We start from the raw sequence: 13361 nt of genomic DNA, 5'->3' as shown, positions 1-13361 counted from the left end.
ACCACCCACTTCCTTTCATATTAGTATTTGTCATGTCTTACCAACTTTCAATCACATTAAATGTAATTCAACACATCTTTCATATGCAGCTAATGTATGTCTTTTTTCTTTTATTTATCTGATTCATCCTTGTTAGCTTGAGAGTTTCAATCTACAAGACATTATGACTCTAATTTTACCATTGAAGTATTTTTCACATCAGTATTTATCATGTCTCACCAACTTTCAATCATATTAAATGCGATTGAACATGTCTCTCATATGCAGCTAATGTATGCATTTTTCTTTTATTTATTGGATTCATCCTTGTTTGCTTGAGAGTTTCAATCTACAAGACATTATAACTCTAACTTCGCCATTGAAGTATCTTTGGCAAAAACACCAACTTGGGTCAGCCCTAGTTACATTGATGGATTTTCTGTTCCTTGCAAAAAAAAGAAGGTGATAGCAGCCAAGCTTGTTAGGTCGATTGAGGTGATTTCCTTGCGATTTCATCCCTTTCTTTTTAATCCACATCCACTTTCAAATAATGCTTTTTGTATGATAATTGACTTGATAATTTATACTTTTTTCTTACATACATAGCAGCATATCTTTTTTCTACATATATGCTTATGACCCTTAACTTTTAGAGTTATTTTCATTCCAATGAAAGAGTCAATTGTCATCAAACACCAAAGTGTATATGATCGAGCCAAAAAGAAAAAAGAAATACCTCCCTCTCCCTTGTGTGTGATTCTTTCTAAAAGAAACAAAAAAAACAAAAAACAAATGAGCCTTGACAAGTCTTGCTACAAGATTGCTCGGGTAGATGATTTATGCAAAGACCAATTAGTTTTCAAGAGTATTATCTAATATCTGCGTTATTCCTAATCAGGTATCACATTGACTGAATGCCATACGTTCATTTTACCCACCTTTTTTCTCCCAAAATATTAATATCGAAAACTATTTCCCTTTGAAATTTTATGTATCCTTAGGGTCTATACCTTCCCTCCAACTAAAAAAATGTCAAAACATGAATAGTAGTAGTAACTTGGGAACGTTTTTCCTAGTTGAAATTCCAGTAGTAGTAGGTGTGAGGTGTCTCAAGGAGTAGTTGCATTTGCATGACTTTTGATCATTGCAACATAATGGTATTTGTTTTCCATGCTTTTCTGAACTAACCCATCAAGCTGCTGAGACGAAATTTCGCCGTAAATTTAAATAGTTCACTAATTATGAGTTGGTGCACCTTTCATAGAACTAGCAAATAGCAATTATAGGTTGGATGTACAAATTAATGCGTGCCCCCACCTTATCTCGCACCCCCATGAGTAATTATGCTTGTCTCCATTCTTATCTTTAATTTTTTTTTTTTGCTTTCAATTTTTGATTTAGAATATGAGATCATTTCATTTACACTAAAGTGGAAGCTCAAGTTAATTTATATTAATTTTGTCTCATATGTCTCAAACTAAATTTTAAAAAACAATATACCAACTTCCCTTGATATATAAAGCAAAAGATAGTAACTTCCAAAGTTTTTCATAAATGACAGTTCATATTTTGTCCTTGAATTACCCAATTACACATTATTAATGGATAAAACACTAAAACTTAGTTTCTCAAAAAAAAAAAAAAAAAAAACTAAAACTTAGATATAAATACCTTAGGTACTAATATTTATTCTACTAATATTCTTTGTGTAAACGTCTATGTGAAGAAAAAAATTGTGTAAGTATCCATCTTATTTATACCTATCCAATCAATTTAAAAATTAAAACTACTTTCAAAATATCTAAAACTTATGCTTATTTTTTTAAATTCCAAAGAGTAACTCAAGTACAAACTTTATAAATAAAAAGTTATTAACAATACCATGTTATAAAAAATTAGTTTCTTTAATATATTTTTATAATGATTGAATATATATATATATATATATATATTTGAATCAGTGCTAATGCTTTTATATATATAAAGGACACCAAAGTTATTTAACTGTTCCATAATTTTTTTTTTTAAAAAAAAAGGTTGTTTCACTGAAACTGATATTTACTATTAAAAAAAAAAAACTGATATTTACATTTCTCATTTTTATTTTACATGTTTGTTAAACTTATCTCTAAAATCTAAATCCTAAGATGTGACCCCCAATAAGAGTTGTCCCCAAAATAAAGAATTGGCTGGTTGGCCCTATGAGGCCCCCCCCCCAAATTTTTTTTTTTCTTTTCTCAATACTCAATAGCCATCAAACAGTGTTTTTTCTAAAAAAATAATTTTAAAAAACTGCTTTTTGACCTTCTACATCTCTTATTTAATTGAAAAAATATCTTATGTTACGGGAGTACGCAAGTAACGAGCCTCTTACAATCTGTGAGCCACATTGATGAAAAAACCCACATGCATACAAATGTTAATTGGTTTTGAATTGTGCACCATGACTAAAGCAAACCTAAGCTCTCTCTCTCACACACTTTTGTAATCTTCTTATTTTCTTAATGGAACTTTTTCCTGGATATTGCTCGTGAATAGGCCAAATTATATAAATATTTGTTTCTATATTTTGCATATATATACGGTATACCCATTATTCTTGATAACTGCATAAATAACAAATAGGTATCAAAACCTCCACTATCTCAACAAATAAGCTATCTCTAGATTTGCTATCTTCTAGCTACCAGGGATCATAGCACGTTTGAATTCTCACGGTTCTTTGATATCTAACGAAGTAACACCTCTTCTATCTCCCTCTTTTCTAGGTTAACGGTTGCATTGCATGCTTCAAACAACACATACTTTGCGATGTCACAGTCACAATGGAGCATCAATTCTCTCTCCTCTGGCCTATAATCAGATTAATCTGATAAGTCAAAAGAAACAACAAGAACCACACTGCAAGTTGTATAGCATGTTGGAAGGATGAGCAATGCCTAGTTGCTTTGGACTTTTTTTCACCTGCAAGGAATGAGATAAGAAAGGGTTTTTCTCACCTAGGCTAGGCTTTCTTTCTGTGGGATTCCCTTTCTTGACTGACAATATTAGGCTCCAATGAAATACATTTTGTCATTTTTCTATAACACTTCAATTATTCTAAACCATTGTCACGATTCCAACCATTCCTAAACCTAATTGTTCATCACGGGCATGGTCAATTTTGTCTGCCGCAGCAACAACTATAATTGATTAATTTCTCTCCTTTTTCTTTTTCAATTTGGTGAAGAAAACTGAGTGCAAAGGAAAAAAGAAGAAGAAGAAGAAAGGGATAGGATAACTTTCAGATTATTTAGATATTATATTCTTTGGCGTATTGCATATAGATTTTTTTGGTAAAGGGTGTGCTGTACATTAAGTGTCAACAATTTGTAAATGATAAATTAATTAATTTTATTTTTTATGTAAAAAAAGTTGCTGAAAATGAAGAATTTGGGTGAGCTACTTTGAGTGGAAAATTGGGTACTAGTGATTGAACCCTTCGCGGAAATTAGTCTGCCTGTAATGCAATTTGCAAAGTTAGGCACCAGTCAATCCTTGTGAGTTGTGACAATAATTTGTGGCATATTGGCTTAAAGCATAGGTAACTTCTACAGGATAAGGAGAAGGCACATATCATCATATTCCAAATTTCTTTTAAAAGAACGTTCAAAGAAATGAAAATTTTGGATTTTTTATGGTCATAATTTGTCATTGTTTGGATCTGGACCATAGATAAATGTCAATAAATATTTGTGACCAATGCTGAGATGATAACCCATATCCTGCATTTTTTTTTAATGGGATTATCCGGCAATATGCTTTGAGGCATGCTTGCGTCCAATTCAGTACCCATCTGGCTAAGGTTTGCCATGGTTACGAGATACCTCTAAAAGTAGAAGTTTTACCATTTTTTTTTAATAGAAAAAAACATACAAGGGAGAGAAAATGTGATTTTAATACAAAATTTCACTCAAAAGCCATGATAACTCTAAAAGAAGTCATTCCACTTAACCCAAAGTTTAAATTTATGGGTTTTGATTCAATTATGTTATACCAACTATTTATTCTTGTTTTTTGTTCTAAAAAAAATTCATTTATTCTTGTCATCAGTATCTCTCGTATGATGCTTCAACATTAAATTAACAACATCACTCACACATGAATATTCTAACATGTGTTCCAGTCAACTCAAATGATATATTTTTTTTTCTCAAAAAAACAAAAAGAATAATTTAAATTTCATTTGTGAGTGTGTATGATTATTTTCCCAAGGCTTTGCAGAAACAAAAACCTTGGGTTAGGCAAATCATTCATAGCATTGCATGTATTATTTGGAGTCGCAATATGTGGCCAAGGCCACCTGTCTTAGACCTTCACTAAATTCTCTTTGTGGTGGCTGATTTTTTGTTTTATATGGCATGACATGCAATGGCTAAAAATTCTGCCATATAATGGATACAAGATTTTCCTCGAACGTTTAATGCTTGTTTTCCAAAATTTTCCAAACCTTATCTTCTTCTTTGCTTTTTTCCCCTTTTTCTTTTTCGATAAAATTTTTCATGTTTTCAAAAAGTCCAAGGTCCTGTGGACCGTTCAAGAGGAGCATCGTTAGCCATGTGATGGTGGGGTAACCCCTTGTGACTTGTATTGCTTTGCTATGGCATAGCATTATTCAATGCCGTAACATGATTCACAACTCATGGGGAGCTGTATATATGAGCCATGCCGAGCCGTTTTGTTTTGGCACCTTTTAACCTGAATGAGCTTTGGCATATATATAGCTGGGTCTAAGAACATTATTGCATTTCAATTCCAAATGCCACCCCCTTTATAAAGTGTAAAATTTGTGCTTGGGAGCAAGAAAAGTGGACGTGAAACATTTGGAATGTCAACGTTGCTGTCTTATGGGCCAATTGGAAATTGACTAATACTCTTTTTCATCAAAATAAACAAGCTTAATTTTAAGATCTAGACAGAGCTTTAAAGGCTAAGACTCAGCTTAGAAAAAACTAGGCTAGGTTTTTTTTGGCTGCCTTACATTTATAAAGTCCCACAAGTTATTAGCAAGAATATTGTTCTCAATTAGTTTAAATATGAATTTCATGTGCATTAAGAATGCTTTTGGATTAAATTAATGAAGTGGGAAAGTGATTCTAGCCTGTCAAATTTTGTTGGTATTAGGCTACTACCCCCACAAATCAACAACAAATACGTAACAAGAGATGACGTTAATACAAAGAACGACAAATTTATCCAATAAGAGGATCCTAATTTGCATTCAAAGAGGGAGTGGTTAGGCCTAAAAAAGAGTGGAAATCAAATATAATTATGGCACCACTTGCATATAATTACAAGGGGAAGAACATAATTGAAAGTGAAAGGCAGGGAAAAATATTCTTTAACAGAGGTCATGATCATTTCCATCTTCATATGCCCATTCAATGATTAACAAAAATTGCGACCATGTGAAGTTTATGAAGGTTTGAAAAATATGAAAGCTCATCTAACTACTACTACTATATTAAGATTCGAAATCCGAAAAATGACTCTCCAATTATCAACAAGAAATTTCGATTTTCCATGACATGGACTTTTGGATGATTAATACATTATTAATTTATGGGGACACAATTTCATGTTACGCAACAAACCTTTGGCAAGTATTGGCACCAAAAATTGAATTGTGAACTCAAAATTTTAGAGCTGCATGCTTCATCATAACGCATGAAGATGCACCGTGGTCCTGTGTTTATATGACTTATGAGGCGTGTGATAAGACATGGTTGATAAAAACTTTGGTGTGAGAGAGGGAGACGAAAATTTTATCACTTTCCTTAGCCAAAAATGCGGTCCCAAATGAAATAAGTGTCACATTTCCATAGCATACTAGAGTACTCCCAAGTCACCAAAGACAAATGGTCGTGGTCTCCAAAGAAGGGCAAGGAAAATGAAAGGTGGGGTGAAGAAGATTAAAAGGACCACATAAGTGGTCGGTTTGATGTCAGCTTCTCTTGTTTGATGAAGAGGAGGAAAAAAGGTAAATCCCGCAATATGCAAAATCTATGGTGCTCATGTCAGCTGGTCCTGGGTTTTGAGAAAATTGGGACTGTACATGATTAGAAATCAACACAACCCACATGTAAGTCATTTGTTTTTAATGAAGTTTCTGAGTGTTTTTTTTTTTTTTAAAAGAAAGCAATTTCGACCATGATAGTGCACTAGCACTGAAATGTTTGAGATAAGGTACTTCCTCAAAGGGATTAAATTTTTTGTACTAATGAGGCCACAAGTTGAGTTGAAACACCACAAGGAAATAGAAATCAAGTGGGGAACATTAGGGGCCCTTTTTATTTTCTTTGTTCCATATCTTTGTCGACGTTAGAGATGTGGTGGCAAATCTTTAGCCGAAGGTATGAGACATTTATTGGGCTTTAATTATCACAGGGTACACTTTTTATTTCATCACCAACTAGGACCAGACCCAATTGAACTGCATGTTGTGTGAGAGAAAAATATTAAATTCTGGCCCAACTTCAATTGAAGACAGTTCCAGCATTAATTTTATTTCTTTGTTTCGATATTTGTACTTCCTTGCCCTCCTATTTCCTTTCTCTTTTTGGTCAATATTATATCTATGTTGAAAAATCCCAACACATGGATGCGTCCATGGAAGAGATGTGGAAAAGGTTTTGCCTCTGTGAAGAAAAATGTGTGATGTTGGTCAAGTCAAATCAAGTAACTCTTTCACAACAATGGGCTCAGGTATGGCATTTTGCTCAAACTACAGGCTAGGATTTCAACAAGGAGGCTTTCAAGTCTACTCTTTGCCAATTATGGCGAGGCTCACAAGGTGTTACCATCAGAGAAGTATCACAGAAGTAGGAAGCTCCTTATTCTTGGCCATTTTTGCTAGTGAAGACAATTTGACCATTTGAAAGAGATTGTCGACAAAAGCCTTGATAAGATACTGATTCTCCTAAATGGGTTTCAAAGACAATATTAGACCCAGTATTGTTAAGTTACAATATTCTCCATTTTTGGATTTGGGCTTTTAATGTTCCGATTAATAGCATAAACAATGATGTGAGATTATGTATTGCTAATGAAATTGTCGACAGAATCCTTGGATAGAAGAATGGCCCTCCTTACTGTTTCCAATGTACAAAGTGATTTTGAATAAATAAAGTTTACTATCGTCTCTTCCAAAATAAAAAATAAAAAACTTGTTTTTGTATATTTAAATGTAACTTAATTTTTAAAGTCAAATATGACAATTAATTAATTCAAAGCCAATGAATTTAACTTTTCAAAGCTTGAATTTTTTCTGAAGTACAATTATATTTTTATCTAACTAATTTTCTGTAGTAAAAATAAAAATAAATATAAATAAATTTAAGCTACTCCAAATAGACACTAGACTATTCCACTCCATTCTTTTCCCCCTCCCAAACCCGACCAAATTGTAATAGAACTTTGACACAAAATAAATTTGAGCAAATGAAGTCTAACTCAAATGGTATATGTTCTCTCCATGTAAGAACAAGAGGCAAGGTTGTAGTTCAAGACCTACTTAATAGGTGTTTAACATACAACAACAAAAACAAAGTTGAACAAGAAAAATCGTGTGTAGGTTGTCAACAGTGAATCTTCAAAAGCTAGAATTAGAATTACATATTCCATGCATACATAGCACTGGCTCGGAGCTAGGCTAGCAAATCCAGACAAGACCTGAGCAAGCAGGTCCTAAAGAAAAATTGGATGTGTGACTGATAAGTCACCTAATAGTATTGAGCTCATATGAATCACTTACATTTATTGTTAGTGTTATATACACATTCACTTAAGGTTTCATCAAGTTTATGTGATGATATTCAAGATTCATTGATAAATAAGAAGCTAAAACACTCGGCTGTTCAAGTCCTGGTTGTGGTAGACGGCAGGACATTCCCTACTCATACTAATAATTGCATTACTAAAAATAATCACTACCGATAATCCCATTCACAACACAGAAGACCTGAATGGTCCACTGTCAATAGTAGAGTGATATTAAACAAATAGAGAACAGCAAATGCTTTAATGTCTTACTACTAATTAGGGATTCCCAGTGACATTAAGAAGAGAAATATTCCTTATATCCACAACCTATTTAAAGATGGAGCATTCTCATAAAAGAAAATAACATCTAATTAATAACATTAATATATTGAGCTTGCACCTGAACAACATTTTTTGTATTTCCAAATGCTTGTAATAGGTTACATGCAACACAGAAATAACCAGCAAAATAGGCTGGCATGTTGGAAGTGTATTTCTTCTCAATGGTATACAAAACTCACAAACCCACAAACGATTGAACCATGATGCGCCCTTCTTGGCTTACTTATGGGAGGAGGAGAGGATATTTGTTCTAAACACCATTGGCATGCTGGGGAGTGTCAAGAAAAGCATAGAAGATTTACAATAAAGAACTTTCTGATTTGATGCTTCATCCCCACAAGCTATTTCCAATTGTACATAAAGCATGTGGAATTATGACCTAGCACACAAACACTCTTCTATTAAAAATATTTCCAAAGAATTGTCATGGTCTTGAGTTTTATGACATATGACAAAGCAACAGAACCATAGCAGGGGTTGAAATGATTGGTCGGGAACAAGGAAATCAATGGCCAAGTTGTGCAAATGTTGAAGCATTCAATATCTTTCAAGCCAAGACATAGCTATTGTCCAGTTTATCTATTGAGGTACAAATAAACATATACACTTTTAGGGGTCTGGCTCCCCTCCTGTTTGAAACCCTCCCATTCTCTCCATTTTTTATTTTGATGAATGACATGTGGCAAAGAAGTAATCTAACGAATAGAAAAATGCCAACTCAATCTCTCTATTTTTCTAATCTTTTACTGTCTTTCTTTGGCTGTCCTCTTCTCTCTACAACGTTACCGCCGTCACTGGGCATCTGTAAACGCAACCCATGCTGCAAGCTATGATTCAAAATCAGATTTCAAAGCAAATCAAACTGTGGCTCGTCAGTGTGGATGGGTCTGCAGTTGGAGATAATAGGCGCCAAAATGCTAATTGGGACTGTTTACCGTTGGAGGTTGGGCATAGTGCTTCTGCTATGTAGTAATATTCCCTCTTTTTTGTGATCTATATCATGTCTATATGATTCAAATAAATTGATATTAGTATTGTTTTCGGATTTTTATATTGTTATATTTAACAATGATTAATATTCATAGATTTAGAGAGTTGTTTTCATAGCAACTTTTTTTTTTCTTTTTAATTCTTGTCCTTCTGGGTAAAAGATCTAGAGTAGAGAGAGGTACTGGATTTGATTTGCTGGATTTGATTTCCTTTGGAATCTTGTGTTGAATTAAGCTTCCATTGATGGGTCTCTCATGCTCAAGTGATGGCGGTAATTTGCAGAGAGAAGAGAAGAGGTGAGGGAAAGAAGATTAGAAAAATAGAGAGATTGTGTTGGCGTTTTCCTAATCGTTAGATTACTTCTTTGCCACATGTCATTCATCAAAATAAAAAATGGTGAGAACGGGAGGGTTTCAAACGGGAGGGGAGCCGGATCCCACTTTTAGACCACAAATTTTCTTCCGGAGGTACATTGCATAAATCTCTGGTACTGATAAATCAGCTAGAGTACCCACCAGAGTGCATGTCAATGTATAATAATGGTTTGGCTCTCTCTTTTTCTTCTTCTCCCTCTTCCCCTCCCACCCCCCTCCCCCTCCCCCTTTTTTTATTCCCCTTGGGCAGTTGGGCTCTATCAAGCATATACAATTCCTTTTTCTTTTGGCCCACATAAGCATGTTATATTTCAAAGATATTTTCTCATTTTCTACTTTTGTACCAAATCCTATATTACAATTTGATCCAAAGTTACAAAATCACTGATACGTCATATAGTAACATTACCAACGCTAACATCCAACAAAACTTGCACCCTGTAACATTGTTTCCACACTAGGTGTTCAATTCTAAAACAGTTACCCAAGTAGTTAGTTTTCAATTTTACAAAAACCATGGGAAGGTAGACATCCTAACTAACTAGTAGCTGTAGGTCCCTCTTGCAACTCAAATACAGCCTAAACAATTTTCTTAACATCAACCCATTTTCCCTTGGTGCTAAGTCAGTTTCTGAATAACACCCTTACATCCCATAACAATCCAGCAATTGCACTGCCAACAAACATTGGATATCATGATGAGTTGAAGAAGAAGAATCAGGAATTAGTTGGTATACAATGTATCGATAGAAAGCACAAGCTGTAGGTCTCTCCTGCAACTTGAATACAACCTAAACAATTTTGTTAACATCAACCCATTTTCACTTTGCGCTAAGTCAGTTTCTGAACAATAACCTTACATCCCATAACAAACCAGCAATCGCATTGAAAGCGATAGAAAGCCCACTAAAGTTGAAGAAGAAGAAGAATCAGAGTTAGTTGGTATGCCATGTAGTGATAGAAAGCCCACTAAAGTTGAACGTCAAAATCCTTTGAAGTTAGATAAGAAAGATGTATTCGTTGACAATGGGAAAAAAACTAAACACAATGGATATGCAAATAGATATGACTCCTTGTGAAGAAATTGGACCAAATAAGGTTTCAAGGTAACCACTGCCACTCAGGCAATATAAAGATTTTTTTTTCATCTCATCAAGGTGGGCATAATTAAATGAAAAGATGAAATCAACTCTATGTATCCCTCTCTTTAAATGGCCTTCATTAAGAAATTAGGAAATTTGTGTACATGCATGCTTCCCATCCAAATGAACAGGGACTCCTCCCTTCAACAACAATAGCCAAGCCTTAACCCCAAAACTTTTGGGCTGACTAAGATCCTCAACACAATGTTTTGTTTGAGATGTTAGAATGCTCTCGGCCTTATTGTTTAGATTTGTAGATGTGCTTCAGTTGGCAAAAAAAAAAACACACACACACATATATATATATATATATATATATATACCTTTGGTATCACCGTATCACATAATTAAGGAAATTTTTCTCTATAAACTCTATGTTTTTACCATTGGGATTTCTAATTGCTCTGCCATTGGTGAACAACAAATCCAATGGCACAATTATTGATTTATTGTATGCTACCAAAATCAGTTCTGCCTGCACATTTTTCAGATGTAAATTCAAGCACAATATGCATAAAAATCATTCAAAAAGTGGTAAATTCATGGCTCAATGGAAGAAATGAAAAATCATGACATTTTTTAACTTGGGTGGCAAGTTTACAACAAGGCTCAATAATCCAACACTCACCACATTGTTCCCAAAACAAAACAATTCGCATAAATCAGCACCAAAAGCATTAACTAAGAGCCTTTTTTTTAAAAGCTAAAAATTTTCACTAACCTTCATCGAAATTAAGCACCACTATCACCATCATCATGGTTTTTGTTGTGATTGTGATGATCGTTAGCAATGTGAATCCCAGGCTGAACTGTCCGCCTCCGAGTCCTCGACGGTAAAATGTTATCCAAATCCACCTCCGCTAATGGATCATCCGATAAATCGCTTTCACCATCCGATACATCGCTACCGATATCGCTATCACTGTCATCGTCGTCCTCATCATCATCATTCTCTTCTTCTATCAATTTCCCTTTGCCCTTGTCAGCCCTCATAATCCCCTTTCCCTTTCTGTCCACCACAGCTTTCTCATCACCATTCTCACTATCTTCATCGTCGTCTTCATCTTCATCTTCGTATTCCTCCTCCTCCTCGTCATCGTCGTCGTCGTCGTCGTCTTCAACTTCGGCGAGCAAATTGGACTCGAATTTGGCGTCGTTTTGTTGGGGTATTGAGGAATCGAGTGGAGAAGGTTCTAGATGGTGGTTTTTGTGTAGAGGAAGTGAGGAATCGTTGTTTGTATCAGGAGGAGGACGCTCGAGTTTCTGAGCTTTGTGCGGGTTGTCTTCGCGGCTGAGATCAGGTTTGCGCTTCGGGTACAATGTAGGTTCTTCTTCTTGGTGATTGATTTCAGCCATGGCTTTCACCATTCGCTTCGAAATTTCGTTATGGGTTTGAGAATTGGGGCTCTCAAATTTTTTTCAGGTTAGGGTTTTGGCGTTGTGTAGTGGTAGTAGACGAAAAGTTGGAGAATATCCGTTAGGGCTTTGTGCCTGTGACACCTAAACGCACAGATCGTCTCCGCACTATTCTTTCTTTCTTTTTCTTTTTTTTCTTCTTTTTTCTTCTTTTTTTTTTTTTTTTTTTTTTTTTTTTGGGTTAATGGTAAATTTTAAGAAAAATTTGATACCATTTTTATCAAAATATAAAAATTTATCAAATAAAATCAGTTGTTTTTCCTCTTTCTATAAAACATTTTTAAAAATATATTTAGAGGTAATTACACTCTCCTACCTTGAGATTTGAAAAAATAACACTTCATCCCAAATTTAAAGAGAAAAAACATTTTTTCCCTTGGACATTTGATTGACCAAACTTTGTTAAATTAATATTAAAAGTGTTGTATACTAATCTACATTTTAGTCAAGGGCATGTTTCTAAAATTATCTAATTTCATAATTAAAATTTATTGTTTTAAATTCGTAATTAAAGTGTATTGCTTTTTTCTTTTTTCTTTTTTCAACAATTATGTAGAGATTTGCCATTGCAAATGTTTTGGTACTTGATAAATTTTGCATTTTTATTCTAAATTTATCGGTTATTTTTTTACTAACAGTAGTTAAGCTTTTGTAAAAAGCTTATTATAAAAGTTTAGAATATTTAATTACTAATATAAACAAAGGGAAATGTTAATTTCTTCAAACATCGAGGGAGGATAGTGCTTTTTCGCTTTAAGTTTTGGGTGGAGTATCATTCTTCCAAACATCAAGGGAGGAGAGTGTAAATCCCCCAATATTTTATAAACTAATATTTTTAAAGCATACATTAACTTTTCTCATAAATAAATTATATCTATCCTTATTCTATTATATTTGTAAGGACGCGATTCGTGACAGACCGTAACAGTGTCGGGTTCGCACGTGAAAAGACCCCTAACAATATCATTTGTAGAGCGTGGGTTTGAAAGGCTAGGCCTTGTTCGATAGGTGGTGGGTTTTTCGCGGTGTTCGTATGAACTTAAACTTTCCTACACCCCTGGAGTCTTTCTCCTGGAGGTGGGCTGGGAGGCTCTGGTTTCTGGCCATTTTTCCCAACCCCCCAATCGGTGCACCTTCCTTTTTATTATATAGTCCGTCTTGGCTGATCCTGACCCTCCACTTGTAGGTCAGGCAGGAGCTTGTTCCTGTGTCCATCCCATTAACTGTCCCGTCTAACTTTCTATTAGTTGCATGGATCGACGTTTGCACCGCCCAAACGTCTTTTCTCATTAACCAACTCTGGGTATTGGCAGGTGCA

The 13361-nt window shown here is 34.5% G+C and overlaps 1 protein-coding gene across 2 annotated transcripts; it reads right to left on the bottom strand.

The window, feature by feature from the left end:
• Positions 1–8132: 8132 nt before the first annotated feature.
• Positions 8133–12122, bottom strand: LOC115976378 (nucleolin). 2 transcript variants are annotated; one of them, XM_031097612.1, is made up of 2 exons: positions 11349–12122; positions 8133–8500 (listed from the first exon to the last, which is right to left on the bottom strand). In XM_031097612.1, exon 1 carries the CDS (start codon positions 11993–11995, stop codon positions 11360–11362), a length of 636 nt encoding a protein of 211 aa, XP_030953472.1. In that variant the 5' UTR covers positions 11996–12122; the 3' UTR covers positions 8133–8500; positions 11349–11359. The 2 variants fall into 2 exon arrangements, with proteins under 2 accessions (XP_030953472.1, XP_030953473.1); XM_031097613.1 differs by lacking the exon at positions 8133–8500 and adding an exon at positions 8510–9125.
• Between the last annotated feature and the right edge of the window lie 1239 nt (positions 12123–13361).

The sequence above is a fragment of the Quercus lobata genome, chromosome 2 (assembly GCF_001633185.2).
Source record: "Quercus lobata isolate SW786 chromosome 2, ValleyOak3.0 Primary Assembly, whole genome shotgun sequence".
Classification (NCBI taxonomy): Eukaryota; Viridiplantae; Streptophyta; class Magnoliopsida; order Fagales; family Fagaceae; genus Quercus; species Quercus lobata.
This window is presented reverse-complemented; position numbering and strand designations above follow the sequence as displayed.

What these genes read in the sequence shown, in the direction of transcription:
- LOC115976378 (XM_031097612.1), bottom strand. Translation starts at nt 11,995, where the DNA reads ATGGTGAAAGCCATGGCTGAAATCAATCACCAAGAAGAAGAACCTACA.